Consider the following 16,668-nt stretch of genomic DNA (forward strand, 5'->3'; position numbering starts at 1 on the left):
CTTGCAGGAGAATTAGTTAAGGGAACAACAAAAATAAACATGAAATCACCTTCCTCATCTTCTCGACTCCGGCTTTGCACACATTCATTGCAGCGCTCGTCCAAATGCTAATTCATAACACGACACTGCCTCCAGCTTGAAATGCAGCCTCCCATAATATTTTCATATCAGCAATATGAATGTTGCTATAAAAGGAGCCTTAATGGAGGTGTTAAATATCATGACTTAAATTTGATTAACTTAGAAGAAAATGCCTGAAAAACACACACACACACGCTCACACACACCAACAAAGTGGGATCGTCTGAGGCAATCAAATGCCGGTGAAAAGCATCATTTATCAAGTTGTAACAGAATCACTTATTTGTGCAGTCTGACTTCAGAGATGATGAGGGTGAAAGGAGAAATTAGATTGCGCGATCAACAACAAACATGTAAGAATATTCATGCAAAAAATAAATAACAAGTCTGAGAAGGAATACGTTAACGTCCAGTATGCAAACAGACATAAGTGAGAGCCAGCTGTATGTAAAGCCGCTGCTTGTTAGAGAGATCATAGGAGAGGAGAAACAGAAAGACAGAACCAGAGACGCAGAGAGAGAGAGAGAGGAGGTCTTGGGGTGGACGAGTGATGTTTCTGTTCATTAGCAGTCCTGCCATATAGCCGGACAGTAACAGCATAATCATGTCTGCTCTGCGTGTCCTTGATTGTCATTGGTGGGACTCTGCCTTGCCTTTGTCTCTATTCCAGACTGTGTGTATTGTGTGTATTTATATTTGTGTGCATCTCTATAAATCCTTCTAAACTTTAATTAACTAACTGAGCCGCAGACATTGGTGCCAAAAAAAACTGTAAGGCAGCAATGTTTGTGCACTTCCAAATAAACTAAATATAATCCTTTCCCCGTCGGCCTATTGTGTGTGCTTTTCTAATCCTCTGAGAATCGGATGTAAAACTGAGACAATCTCAACAGCAGCCAGAGCCAAGTTCTGCGTTTAACATTTAAATGTCTTCTTCTGGTAACTGAAAATGAGGACTGAAAAATGGAGGAAACACAACAATGGTGCTTAGAAGAGGCTCTGTGTTGCGGCAATGCCACTACGATGCCGTGATGCGTTTCTTTATTGATAATATCCATTGATCTGTTTCTGCTTGAACAGAGTGAAAAAGGATTTTTGCAACTCCACAATACTGGGATGACTGGCTGCCGCTGTGTGATCGACGTGTGAAAAACTGAGCATATTTTCCACACAGATGTATAAAGCTTACCGTTTATATAACGTGAAGGCGCAAGTTTTCTAGATTTTGGAGACGCAAAGGGACAGAGTTATGAGACACAGGCGGACAGATGTAACGAGCATCAGAAGGCTCTGAATAATGCACGACTGCTTGGCAAAATCGTAGAACAGGCTGTATAAAAGAAAGCTCAAAGAGAGTTCAGTGATGTCCGATTTGTCCGCCAGGTGTGCACATTGTGAATGCTTTAACCACCTCCATTGTGTGGGACAGTGTGGTTCTCCAGTCTCTAGCACCTTATTTTGGGGGTCACAGGCTGCAAAAGTTTGGGAACCCTTGATGTAGACCTAATGCTGCCAACAGTTCACATTTCAAACTTCTTATGTCTGACTGAAATAAAAGCAGGTTTTGCTCGAGTAACAAAATCAATCCATCAGCTACAGATGAAAACCAGGTAAAGACATAAAGTGCATGTACAATTTCTCCCAGTCTGACTTGAAACGTTAACCTCACTACTCTACTACGCTATGACGTCACTTCTGTTAAGCTCATCAGCTAACATTGCTTCTTTTTTTTGTATGATCTGTGGACACAATGTTCATTTTTACTGGGCGAGGGAGCCCGTACACTTCCTTGTGGCTCATCCTGCCCATGTCATCCATTTCTGATTCTGTCTGCACAGTTTCTGACGTAGACATGAGGTCTGATGAGTGTCCCCTTCACTCTACCATGCAATCCTGATTTTGTTCTTGGAAAGTGTAAACTAAGTCAAATGTAATATTATTTTTTAAGGTTGGTAAAGGATTAGACACTGTGGTGGAAAGCATCCCATTTAATTCAGCTAATAATAAAATAAAAAAAGTGTCCCCTTCACTAATAGGCCCTGTCACTCACATCCACCGGCTTAATGGCTCCCTCATTAATAAATTAGATAAAGGTGCAGCTTGGTTTATCTGACTTCTGTTCTCTCTCTCTCTTCATCCACCTCTTATCTTTTCTTTGTTTTGTTTTTCTCTTCTGTTTCTTCTCTCCTCTTACTCTCCCTCATTGTCTGCATTCTTTCTGCTGCTCTTATCTCTCTCCAAACTCTCATTCCTTCACATCCATCAGCTCACACTCTCCCCCACTGCATCCCATCTATCTTTCCCTTTATCACCATTCCCTCTCCTCAGACTGACGTATTTTTCTTCTCACTGAAATGTGTCTCTGTGTCATTCTTCTTCTCTCTTGCTTTAATCGGGGTAAACAAAGTCTAAATGGTACCCACATGCAAACTTTTTACGCATAGCCTCCACTAGATATACTCAAAGTCAATATACAATAATTCAAACAAACACAATGAAGCCAATTGATTTTAGCTTTAGGATAAATGTGCTGCAGCTAAACCCCGCACTATGCCCCCTGCTACAGACCATGCAAGAAATGCTACACTACAGACAAAAAATATATACAGTGTGTATATAATCTGTTGTAGTCTCTGGTTTGTACAATAAACTGCTATAGTAAGCTGACTCTGATTATTGTCAGTGATTTATATATCTCTACAAACATACAAACATAAATACAAAGAAGTAGTATGTTGTGAGATTAATAGTTGTGGCTCCTTTTTAGCCGTTGGTAAAGGATGTTTGAGCTTGAGAAAGATGTTCAAACCAAGCTTACTCAGCTCACACTTCAATGTGATGGGGAGTCAAAAGACTGTTTCATAAAACTCACAGTAATGGTTAAGCCCAATCCCCCCTCCGATCTCATGACCAGCTCTGAGGAATGTTATGGCTGGTTAAGTATAGTAGAGGTTTAACATTCATTTTGAAATACCAAACATTCCACTTTTGTGACGTTTAGGCATCGAAACGTCTTATTTAAGGTTGAGGAGGGCGTGTGGTCATTGTAGAAAGAAGCTAAACTTTAACTGTTTGTCGGAAACAACACCGGAAAATAAGTCTCTTTTGTCAAACTAAGTCTTTGTGCACATAACCACCAACAGTGATGTTGCAGTTTCTTGACTATGTTTTTTTTTAACCTTTGCTTCTTAAAGGGAACTTTTACAATCTTTATGGTAACGTGAGCTTCATGACAGGAATACATGCCAATCAAGTATTTTCATATAGAAAACACAGAAAGTTCTGATGCTGCAGCGATTTGCTATTGCCGAGAATATATCGAGATTTAGCTTCAGACAGATGCAGTAGTTTTCAATGTGCTTTACAGCATAATGCATGAGCAGAAACACGCATACATTGCGCAAAACAACTGTTGCTGAGTTCCAATCAAACTTAAACTAAGATATTTAAATCCTAGAAACTATTCACTTCCCTTCTCGGCTTCTCTAATACAGATTAGGACTGATCTTGTCATATTGCTTTGTTAAAACAAGGATCAACAACAAACATGCCCTTTGCACTGTCGCTCTGTTTCTCATTGTTTCACCTTTTCATTTCTGTTTTGTTATTTCCTTGTTTGTAACTTGTAACTTTAACTGTTACCACTCTCTCAACTCCCCGTCTCCCTTTGCGCCCCATCTAAATTTTGTAATCAGACCATGAAATGACTGCAGAGGCTGACAAGAGCGAACCCCTCCTCACTGCTCATCTGAAGAGCTAAAGAGGAGACAAAAAAAGTATAAGAGAGAAAATTCAAAAGAAGAGAGAGCAAGATGGAGACAAGCTAAGGAGAACTGAGAGGAAAGAGGCAAGAGAGTGAACAGCTGGATAAAAGAGAATCCCAGAGAAAGATGAGAGCAGAGCAAAGTACAAACAAAACAGAAGAGTGCAGCAGAGGGCTGGAGAGTGATGGATAATGTATAAAAAGCAAGATTTGTGCTCTCAACAAGTGCAGATGTGAAACAGGATGGTGAACTAAACTGTAGCAGAGCATTAAAAATAAAGATCAGGGTAACGAGAAGATGTCTGACCCTATACCTCTCCTTCAGCCGTAATCTCTAACGATAACCCAGGAAGGATGTGAGTTCACTGAGAGCACAGAGATCAAACCCACCTAGCAGGAGAAGAAGAAAACACACAGAGAAAGGGCCGAGCTTTGACAGGAATGTAGATAGGAGGCTAAGAGCTCGGATGAGTCCTTTGACCGGCTGGAAACCCTGAGGAGTTAAGAATTAACATCTCTCCAAGAGAGGACAAGAAATGAGTAAATTATTGATAATCTTTCCTGCAGATGCTGAGCAAATCTGGGGCAAACCGTTTTCACATATTTTCAGGATCAGGATTCACTGAGGTTTGGGGTTGGTAAAAAGGAAAGCTGGATGTCAGTGTTGACAACATGAGTTAATACTGAGGCTACAAGTTCTCTTACTGAAAGTGAGCGGATCAAATGTGAAGTACGACATATTAATAAACAATGTCGTACTGTGTTATGCCTTAATCATTCAACAGTTGACTATGAAATGTTGAATGATATTATTCTCATGCCAGCATCATATGTTTCAAATGGAATGAAAGCTTAAGCTTAGTTAAGAGTTTATTTGTCGACTCTCTCTTATATATTTAAATTAACCCGCAAGTAGAATGTGTAGCTTAAAGATGGAGTCAGTAGCTTTTTTCTGAAAATTAAATATAGACTTATACAAAAGCAATGCAGCTCAATCATCACTTACGGGCCTCTATACATGTGTCATGGTGACTCACTGTGTCTGCAGAGACTCTGTCCTCTGCCTGGATTTGGATGTTTGGTTTTGTTTTGGTTGACACGGGCTGTGGAGCGATTTTGCAAATCATTATCTAATAACACCGAATTCTCTGTCTCAACACATCCAGTGGAGAAAACTGACTGACAGTGGAGAGACCAAAACTGCAAACCTGCTGCTGCTCACATACGTATTCGTCTCCTGAATATACAAGGTGTCAGGGACGAGCAGGCAACATAGTGCAGCACTTAGTGTCGTGGCTAAAGTGCCACATACTTCCCTCAGGAGCTTCTGGTTAAAACATTGAACTAAAAGAGACAAGAGAGTGAACATTGGACTTTTATGTGTCAGTTAACCAGAGACATGGCTCAGAGCTAATGCAAATGTTGATTTCCATCACCTGGATTTCTAAACTACTTGCTCACGATATCATCTTTACAAATTCACAAGATTGTAATATGTTGATGTTATGCACAAAGCCAAATAAAAAAAAAACGAGGAATGAGGAATATTCAAACCCTAAGATATATGATACATGTCTTTTGTCCTTTACAACCTTGACCGCCTGCTCTCCTATTGATCCCGCCATCTCTGTACTTGTTACTCTGGAGCTGAGCATCTAGGGCAAGAAATTCCAGCATACATGCGAAAGCAGACAAATAAACACACACACACACACACACACACACACACACACAAGATATATTCAGTATATCCTCCCAGCTGCTTAGTGCACCAGTGTAATTTATGTTCTCTCCATGCCAAATTAATTTTAACACCTGCCTTGGCCATGCAAAGTCTTTCCCCTGTCTCCACTAGTGGGTACGAGTGACTGTGTGTGGGACTGTGTGTGTGTGTGTGTGTGTGTGTGTGTGTGTGTGTGTGTGTGTGTGTGTGTGTGTGATAGTGTGTGTGCCTGTGTTTGCAGCCCAGTTTGTGAACCCAAGCAGGAGAGAGGAGATAGCAACCTAATAAATCCTCTCCTACTACATCTCCTGCAATAATGAGACACTTCTTATCTTTCCTCCCTCTCTTCTTTCTCTCCCTCTCTCTTTCCTCTCTCTAACACTCTCACACACACACACACCCAACCACACACACACCTCAGCAGGGCTACGCACCCAGCGAGATTTGGGCTTCCTCCCTCTCCTTGCTATGGCAACACAACTTTATACTAGAACATTTTTTCCCACAATGAGAGCCCCGGCACTTAAATAGTTGAGATCCCATGGATCATAAATCTTAATCTTAAAGATCTGCAGCCTCCAGAAAAAAGAGAAAGACTTCTCTAATGTGAAAATGAGATAAGGAAAGGTTAACTAAAGACCAGGTTAGGTCAGTTGACTGAAGAGATGTTAACAAAGTGAGTTTTGCTGCTGTGAAGGAAGTTATTAGTTTCAAGTTTACTCTTTTTTTCCACGAGATGAAAAGTCTTTCCTACAGGAGTTTTTGCTTTCTGTAAATAAGCATCAAGGCTCACTTGATTTAACAACAGATTAACAATGCATAAGGACTAAAATCAGAATTTCCTCCAATTTAGAAGACATTTAAAAACTTAAAACACCATCAAACACTCAGCTGAAGCCATACCAGCAACTGCAGATCCCACCTACCTGCCTCTGTGTTGAGGAAAGGATAAACAGTGGAAAGCTATCTTGTATGACTGCTACCAGAAACTCATTTATAAGCTGTGTTTCAAGGGGAAGTACAAAAATGAGACAGCATTTACAAAGAAAAGAGAAGTGTTTCATGACGCTTGTCAGAGAAGCGGTAGGTAGCGACCGTATTGCATTTCACACGGTGTGAATATTTTAGAGCACTTCTCCATTGGTGTAGTGAAATGTTACCCTAAACCAGCAGCAGTGATAAGACTCTTCACTTCCCTAAACCTGTGGAGTCAGGTTTAAGAAGACAAACTATCATTTTTGATCTTGCATTTGAGGCCATAGCACCAATCCTCTGCAGTTCCCTGCCCATCTCGTTACGTCTTTCTGACTCTGTTGAGTCTTTTAAAAAGCAGCTAAAAACGTTGATGTTGAGACAGGTTAAGGTAATCAGGTCCACCCAGTCTACCTACTGATCTACTGTATGTTTTACTGTGACAATTATTGTTCCTGGTTACAGCAGGATTTTATCATGTCGGTCCATGAAGAACTCATTTGTTCCTGTTTTTATTATATGTATGTTGTTTTTTTAATTTACCTACTAACTTAATTACAATTTAAAGTGATAATATTGATGCAAACTGCTCCAAAAACACTCCACAGCAGTTATTTTTCTCAAGTGTGATGCTGAGCTGATGTTCGTTTGACTTTGTTGTTGTGCACAGTGTCCATGTGCGTAATGCTGGAGGCTGTGCTATGTACCAAAGTTACAAATTTCCCAAGAGACAGCCCCGGGACTTTATGAAATATGTCACATGTAACACCTTGGGATCTTACACAACAGGCAGGCGAGGATGAAATAAACCAATTACCTCAGAGTGCCTGCGTAAAAAACAAAAGCAACCTATATACCTAGAATAACTTTCCATTTGCAAAAGAGACAACATCGAAAAAAGATTCAACGGTTTTCAAACGTTTTCAGCAGGAAATAGGAATAACTTTCTTACTAGCCAACGGGGTCTCAAAAGCCGAATAGCACATTTAGAAGCACAGAAACAAGTGTTTATAGAAATGTACCTAATCCACATAACTTATCATGGCTGTGTGAACTAGTATCATTTAAGTGTGTGCATTAGTCCTCTCTCTGGACTGCATGTCGTCTGTGTTTTTGCTGTAAGAGACTGCTAGAAAGCATTAGCAGCTCAACACTACCATCAAGTGGTCAAAATAGTGAAGTACAAGCTCGACTTCACTTCCATTGTCACTGCAGTTGCTTTGACCGTCAACATGGCTCTTTCTTTTCTGTCAAATTGCCCACAAGACACAGTTTAAGTCGTCTTGTACTGAGTGCTGTTAAGAATAAAAATTAAGCATTTTGCTTCTACTTATTTTGAAAGAAGGTATTAAAAAACGTTTGATTACTGTACCTACTGTGTCAATTTTCTTTTTAATGTGATCTGATGTCTAAACAGAATGAAAAAATCAAATCCTCTAAACTGCTTCTTAACAGACATGCTACTTGGACTCCCTTTAACAGCTGCTCACATGTGCAGAAACATATCAAGAGAGACAGTGAAGCCACTATTCCTTTCTAAAGAGTCTGAATGTAAATCTGTTGGTATTTCACTCACTTCATGCACTGCAGTGCTGATATTATTCTAGATACATCCAGCACTCAAAGCGAAATGAAACCAAACTATAATCTTAGTTAAGGACAAGGGGAAACCACATCTTACCTTGCAGCTTCTCTTAGCTGTCTCATACGGCCTTGTGGTGAACTGCGCCCCACTTTTCTTTTTTAGGATGTCAACATAACCTGCAAAGAAAAAAAAAACCTTGCATGACTCATCAAAGCTTTTTTTTTTTTTTTTTGAGACTCTGCAAAGCAATTATTTCTGTTCCAAAACAGTAAAACTACAGGTGTCACAAAATACAATATATTTGTGCAAACACCTGCAGATTGTGTGTGGTGTGTTGAGTCCAGGATATGTGACCTGGCATAAACGTTTTTTTGGGTGTAAATTTATGAAATATGTTTTTCGATGTACTTTCCTGAATATTTTTTTTATTTTTGTTTACTTCAAAAAGACACATTTAAAAGAGAAGAAGAAGAGAGGAAAAGAAGTAGCCTCCCTTAAAAGGCCCAAACCACTTCAATACTGTGGGTCAATATCAGGACAAAAAAAGAAAACCTATTTGTGATAAAAGTTGCAGAAAAGAGCAGATAAGTGGTGTAGTTAATGAATCCAATACATTATTAAAGAAGCCAAACCATTATAAAGAAACACGGCGGGACTCCAAATTGCATCGAGGGTTGTGCTTTAAGAGCTAACATGGGATGCAAGATTTTCTGCCGCACACAGATCGATAAACTGCTGTGAATGAAAACTTTCCCTTGAACTTGCAATAAGTTACAGTTAGTTTCTTTACAACACCAGAGGGAAATGACCATCTATTGATCTGCTCTATGCTTTTCTTTGTCCGATACTATATGTCAGGCTGCTGTTTGGGGCTGAGCAGGTATTCTACAGTCGACTTTCAAAGCTTTTCTTCCCAAAGAGCTGTACGCTAAAGCGAAGAACAACACTGTAAGAGCTGTGAGGTGGGAACCAAACAGTGGAGTCATGAGAGAGAAGCAAATAAACAATGAGCTTCAATGTGCTCTAAAGCTTCGAAAAGCTGAGGGGAGCAGACAGATTCAGGTTATTCTTTTTCTACAGGCTCATTATTTTGAGCAACCATTTATTATTCAGATTATCATTTCAGCAGTTATTCCAACAGAAGTATTTTTTTATGGTTGCTTCAAATTCATTTTTGTTGTTGTTTTTTATTTTATTTACTATTTTTACTAATCAATTATTATTGATTGATAAGTATGTATGTATAGGTTTGTGTGGATATATGTACGTACGAAACTGGGAACATGCGTGGGGTGGCTGAGTGGGAACTTGCAGGCAGGCTTGGGAACATATAGCCTCTGAATAATTTATGTTTAGAGTTTTTCCTTGTATTTTTTTCCCCATTGCCTGTTTCAGTTTTAATTTAAAAAACCATTCAATAAAAAGAGAATCAAATTATTATTATTATTTTTTAAATGGTTGCTTCAAATTTACTTATTATTGACGAGGGAATAGCATACATGGTGTTGACCTCTTTATGAGAATTTATATTTGACAGTAATTAGAAGTAATTCAAGTCTAATGGATGTCACATGTTTCATAAAAAGATAATTTACTAACACTCTGCTGCTTAATGAAAAAACCTATTATAATTGCCAGGTCAACTCTAACAGCCTCCAAACAATGCAGAACTACAAAAGGCCCCTTCCTGTGTCCTGGTTGGCTCCAGCCACTGTAATGGATAAATTGACCTGGTTTTAAATGACACTGAACACAAATAGAAGAGAACTGTGAAATTTTTTTATGATGAATTGGCATAAACATTAACGTTAATGTTAAAAGAAGAAGAAATGAAACCTATGCTAATTATTTCCATTGCTACAGTAGAAAGGAAAAGACGTTTAGAAATACAGAACCACAATGTTCTCACTAAACCAACACGACACAGGCAACAGTTTATCGACAATGTAACTGGATTTTTCTTTCATGATATTGTTTCTGATTTCCCCTCGAAATAAATAAAAGATATAGTCATGCATCACACAGTCACACACAGATAACATTAACCCTCCGCTTCCATATCTGACTTTCTTCTAACCTTTCATGGTGAGGACACCGCTGCAGAAGTCTTTGAAGCTGATCCTGCCGAGAGAGTCGCAGTCCAGACATTTGACCAAATTCTTCACCTGGTGAGAAGCACAGAGAGAACATGAAGTCAATCAGAGTACACCAGACTCATTTCTGTTCAAGAAAGGTAATGTTAGGAACGGGTTATTTCCTTCTCTTTATGACTTTTTTAAAGATTCATTTCATATTTAGGATTTTAGGACAGTGGATAGAGCAGGAAATCAGGGAGAGAAAGTAGGCAATGACATCAGGGAAAGGGAACACACGTCAGACTCGAACCCGGCCCCCACACACACACACACACACACCACCTTTTTTTATCCTGAACCAAGACTAAAGGCAGATGGATGTTTGAATCAAACAAACCTCATATGAACTATCCCACTTACAGTACAATGAAAGTGACCAAAGCATGGCCTTTGCACACTGTGACTCATGGACCTCCCACATTCACATCGCTGAAGAGGCCTGCAGCCGAGGACTCGCCATTGTTGAATAATACATTATGCTCTTTGCTACCCACCGCCAGCACAGTTTTAACAGCACTAATTTTAGCAAAGTTTGGAGTCAAATGGAAACAGCCTCTGGGATTTTGTAGGTTAAAATACAACAACTGAAAGGTGGAGATACTGTAGAGCAACACGTCTCTTTCAGTTTGGATAGAAATGGTTTTAACTATACGTTTTAAACATTTCTCAAGTATTACACTCTGTTATTTAAACATAAAAACACACTTGAATAAGTTCCATCACACCCTCTTTTGTACTGCTGATAAGTGAATGTTAAGATGTTTTGATTTGAGGCCCATTGAATACTTTTAATACATCAAAATCTATTTGGATCAAATCACATATTAATAGACTGTTTTGTAAGTCATCAGTACGGCTGTGCAATTAATTGTGGCTTTATAGTTATTGCGATATCACCCTCAGTGAACAGTAAACACATCAATCACAATCACCAATTTCATGCAGCCAGTTTTAAGGGTGCCAAACTGTAAGGGGAACACTCTTTCATTCCTCCCTCCATATCACTGCTGAACAAAAAGAAGAGCATTTCCAATCATTACCTAACCTGGGCTGCACATGGACTGTGAGCACTTAAACATTCTCATATACAATCTCCTAACATTATTTATATATATTTATGTCACTCCTGTGATTCCACACTGTGATTTTTACTTGATACTTGTTGTTGTTTTTACGTTCTGTCTTTTAAATGTGATGGGACTTGATTGGGATGCGAGGGTTTCTGAGCTTGTTACAGCGTGCATTACAAATTTCAGCGCAAACACACAATAAAGTGTTATCGTATCTTTTCTCAGATGAAGCTAAAGGTAACTATAAGCTATCCTTATTAGTGCCGGTTAAGTGGAGGAAAATGAAAAGGTTTTGAGGATTAGTTTTGGATTCAGGAGGGACATGTTGCAAACACAGGAATAGTATGTTTCATTTAACCTTTATCTAACCAGGTAATTAACCCATTGAGATCCAGATCTCTTTCACTAGGGTGACATTAAGATCAGCAGATATACAAAGAAACTGAGTTATAGCTATAAGCACTCTTTATTTTTCGTTTATTTATCGCCATTGTCGCTACATTTAAAAAATTGTAGCACACATTGGCATATCTTTCTCATATCGTACAGGCCTGTTAGGTGCTGAGTCTGACATGCTAATTAGCGTTTCTGATATTGCCCCATTTACTGAGGACAAACTGAAGGGGAACGAAAAAGAGGTCAGAGGAGAAAAGTGTAGGATATGAGCGAGTGCACATTTACATGTGACAGTTCAACTGGGAGAGAGAGTCACCTACTGGGTCCCATTGTAGGTCAGGTCGTCACGAAGCAGCCGCTGGGATTTACGCATATAGGACAATGACATGAGAGGACAACGCATGCAGTGGGACGAGAATTTTGCTTTAGACAGTTCATTAGGCATAGCAGAGGTGTACATGTGGTACTTTAAGGGGCGTTTTTGTTTTCTGTGTTAAAAAATGTATTTCAATACCAGAATATGAGCACTTTGATTTGATCACTAAATACAAACGACCCATTAAAGTAATCATTAAAAAAAGGAAAAAGGTCATAAATGATGATGCACTGTGAAATGACGAAGAGTGGGATCTTCTCTTGACTTGACAAATTGCATCGCCTTCCTCATTGTCAAGCCTTTTCCCAGGTCAGTGAAAAGCTTCCCCCAGGAACTAATCAGTGCGTCTGCAATGTTCCTGCTGATGAGCAACACAACACTGGGGAGCCAATCAACGTCGGCGATCAATTAACCTGACGTACAAGTGAGACACAAAGCCGCAGGGATGTGAAACATGTGCACTAAAGATCCATTACTGTTGATGGAAAAAAATGATGCTCTTTGGGTCAGAAAGTTGCAGAACATGCAACATTATTTTACCCTTTGTGTTGGAGGTTTGTCTTTCAACACAAATTGAGCCTCAAACCAAAAATACTCTCAGTCAGATGAAACTACAACTTGACTAGAGCTTACTGGAAAAACACTTTGGGAGAAAATTACTTGAACAGTTTTTAGGCCTCAATTATCTAATTAGGACATCCACATAGTAGTCTTTGTTTCTGAAATTCATAGACACTCTGAGGCATAATAACTCAAACAGCACATCATCGCCACAGTTCAGAGTCGAGTCGATTATTTTTGCATGTGAAACAGTGCAGCAGAAGTGACTGAATAAAGAGGTCGGTTGAGGTCATTTTTCCAAAAACAACTTTCAGCACAGAGGAGGGCCAAGAGCTACAAGTATGAATAAATCATTAAACCATTTTACCACAGAATAAACCAACCCAACAGGTTACCGGTCTTCCTTAAGACATCAGATGTGACATGTGAGGGGAACAGTCTCTGTAGATTCACCAATAGTCTTTTCTTAAAGATCAATACACAATATAAATGTTCTTCATCAGGGCCTCTTATGATGAGTGTGTAAGTATTTCTGAATGTAATTCATTTATAGTTGCAAAAACAAACTTGAGTCAAAACTATTTCATACTAGACCTATTCTTTAAGTTCTCATCCTATCTTCAAATTACATTCCTTTATTTCAGTTTGCTTACAACAGTCACTGTTTTGATTTGAATTGACAGAAGTTTATTGTCAGACTCAGACACGAGCCCCGTGTCCACTGGAGGAACTATCCCCAAGAACTATGGTCTTTCTGAGGAGATGCATGCGTTTCCACCAAATCCACCAGGGTAGAAATGTAGTTCTAAAAAAGACCTATTCAGAGGCCTTAAACACCTTAATCGTGCTTTGATGGGATTCAGCTTTAATTTGAGTATTGACCGGTGAACAAAAGACTGTTTCAGTCTGACCTTATTTAAAACGTGGGACCCTGTATCGCCGGTTTGATGGTAGTAGTTTATATTCTGTGTTCAGAGTGTGGTTAGGATCAGAGGTTATGCTGTTAGCCAGCCTTAACATGTTTTTTTTTTTATCATAGGCTGATAGAGTCTCTGCATCGGTTGGCCTACAATCTTTGAGCAGATGTTTAACTGTTGGAGCAGTTTAGACTTTAAAGTAGTGGACAGACATACCATGAGCAGTTCTGTTTAATATGACTGACTGCCTGACTTTCTTTAGATGTTGGATTATGTTAAAGATGGATCATGGTTTTGACCCGTCTTACCAAATCAGCTCAGAAATGTTTATATTATGAAGCATTTGCATTTTTCAGTGGTCAAAGTTAAAAGTCAAAGACATATTTGCTCAGTAAACATTTAGGTTACTTACTTTCCTTCTCCAGCTGACAACAATATCTTAATCCACTCATTCAGATCAGACAAGGACCCTAAAAGAGGAGCAGGCCATTTGCTGGACTCCCCCTTTCCCACTTTACCCACTGCAGTGCAAGGAAACAAACCTTTCTTTCTAATATGGCTCCAACCTTTAAAACTAAAATTAGGAAACCTTCTCTGAAACAGTGATTTACCCAGGGTCTAGCTTAGCTCTCACTAATTGGCCTCTCGTGTGTCAAAACCTAAAAAGGCACTACAACCTGAAAGCCTTAGTAGTCTAATTTCAAGAAGCAAGACAGCCTCCAGTAGTATGCAGAGTTTGGGAGAATAATGAGGACACAGTCTGAGCTTTAAAAAATGGATGTAAGAAGAAGAGTAGGCACTACTGAAGGTGGAATAACACGTTCTCTCACCTGTTCTGCTTTACCAAACTGCGACCCCAACTGCACCAAGTCTTCAAGGAGGATGAGACCGTCCGAGTCCGCGTCACACACGTCGAACACCTCTTTGAGTTTCCTCACAAATATCAGCAGGTGCTCCGGCTCCGGTAAACACTCTTCATCCATCTTTTTTGGGGCTTTATTAATTCGCTTTCGGGGTGTTTCTCCATGGCGTGAACCTCAAAGGCACCATGTTGTGTTGGGCTGTGCGCGCGCGCGAGTGGGAAAGCGGAGGAGCTCGTGGATGCTGCTTGGTTCCGCGCGCGAGAGGCGGAGTGATGCTGGAGAAGAGATACAAAAAAGGTCTCAACCCGGAAGCGAAGGTCAGGAGAACAATGTTTTCCCATTCACAGTGTAGTGTAGGCTTTTTGTCTGCATTTTTCGGCTTCACTTAGTGTTGGTAAAATAATGTGTTGCTAAAGCAACGCAAGTTAAGAGCAGGGGCGTGTCCAGACTTTCTTTTTAAACTGGGGTGGCCCACCTGGGGCACTGACTTATGCAGGGGTGGCATGTGTGTGGGCACACTCACGCAAATGCATTCCTTAAAAAATAATAATAATAATTGCATTAAAGAGGAGTATATATATTTAATCTATGTTCCTACTTTTGTACGTTCACAATAACTAAAGTCGGAAAAAAGTGTCTGTTTTCATGTACTGCTCCTCCTTGCTCCCTCTCCACTCTGAGTCCGTCAGCTACGCTCTGTTGAGCCCACACTGTTAGACCCCACGTGGGCCAAGTCTGCTCTGATTGGTCTGCCGATCCGCTCTGTCGTTATTGGTCAGTTGCTCAGCACGGGTCTCGGAAATTTCAACATGAGCTGCAGGGCTTGCCACAACGAGCCAATGGGCTTAGATCAGTGATCTCACACTGACAATGACGCCGCACTGACACATTTTTATTTTTATTTTTATTTTTATCGAGGGGGGCTAGAACCGAGCGTTACATGCGGCTAATGCTGCAGCTAACAGGAGGACGTAGGAGAAGCCCGTTGAATTTTTGCACATAGATGTGCCTAAACATACACAGGACACTTGGAAAACACACTAAAGAGCATATAAAACCAGAAAAAGCATAATATGGGATAGAGGTCACATTACAGATTGGCTAGAAAGGTAAAACATTGTGTTGGAAGAACACTGAGAGTCCTAATTGTGGGAATTTAAACTTCACCAACTCTACAGAAATGCTAGTCCATTGTCTTGTTCTTTGTCAAGTTGTTACAGTAAATGCAAACATCAGCATGTCAGCATGCTCAAAATGAAAACACTAACACACTCAACATTTAAAAAAGTCAGAGTGAATGCAAGTTGCCATGTCACGGACACAGAAGCTCATAGTATTTAATCAGTGATGCATCGGCCTTGAAAGAAATACATGATTAGAAAATAAATATGTCTCTAAATTTCCTTGCGATGTACGTGTACAGATTTTCATGGAAACACAAATAAGGACCCAACCCAGGTTATTTATGGCCGCAGAACCTGCAACTTTCCCCTTCTCCCAAAACTGTGTTTGGACTGCAACAAATATGAAACCTCCATGAAACGTATCTTGTTGAAAAGAAAACTTTGTGATTACTGTCTGTTTTGAAAAACAAACAACAATCCTGGAAATGGTAAGACAACTTTTAATGTTGCCTAATTTATCCTCTTACTTGAAACTCAATCTAATCATAAAGTATTTATGATCCCAGTTCATTGTTGCATTCACAATTTATAACTCAGTCTTTAACTCATTTGACTCTTAATCTTGCGTGGTCTTCATGAAAGTGATGTGATCTAAACCCCTTTTCATATTTATGAATTGAAGTAAATCAAATTGATCACACACACTTTAATTCTGCCGTTGGCTTGACTTCTGTCTCTCTGTTGTGGAAAATAAACCACGCCCGCTTTAGAAAGATTCAAGTTCAGGGGTTGTTGATACAGTTCATGAATATCTTGTCCCATCTGACCATGACCCAATTCCTGGTCTCTATAATCAGATTTCTCTGTTCTTCCATCGTCTGTAAGGGTGGCTGCTTCAAACCTTTTTATTTTTAAACCTTTTTTAATCCCATTAAAATAAGTATTTTTTGTGGACAACTATTTAAATGGTTTTAGAGCCATTTTTAAGTAACAGATAAATTAAAGAGAAAAAATTATTTGCTCATTATTATGAACATATTTAGCATAATGAATATTTTCATATTTGACCCACAATAACAGGAAGATCTTACAGCATTAGACC

The 16,668-nt window shown here is 39.5% G+C and overlaps 1 protein-coding gene across 2 annotated transcripts in view; it reads right to left on the bottom strand.

Moving 5' to 3' along the window:
• rab11fip4b (RAB11 family interacting protein 4 (class II) b) overlaps positions 1–14,593 on the bottom strand; it is a 53,770-nt gene extending 39,177 nt beyond the window's left edge. Inside the window, exons 1-3 of one of the 2 annotated variants that reach the window (XM_065958242.1) lie at positions 14,410–14,593; positions 10,202–10,289; positions 8,221–8,300 (exon numbers count right to left, since the gene is read on the bottom strand). In XM_065958242.1, coding sequence (XP_065814314.1) covers positions 8,221–8,300; positions 10,202–10,289; positions 14,410–14,562 — 321 coding nt within the window. In that variant the 5' untranslated portion in view covers positions 14,563–14,593. The remainder of the gene's footprint in view (positions 1–8,220; positions 8,301–10,201; positions 10,290–14,409) is intronic. The other variant, XM_065958251.1, reaches the window with a different exon arrangement.
• Positions 14,594–16,668: the final 2,075 nt, after the last annotated feature.

The sequence above is a fragment of the Labrus bergylta genome, chromosome 1, assembly GCF_963930695.1.
Source record: "Labrus bergylta chromosome 1, fLabBer1.1, whole genome shotgun sequence".
NCBI lineage: Eukaryota > Metazoa > Chordata > Actinopteri > Labriformes > Labridae > Labrus > Labrus bergylta.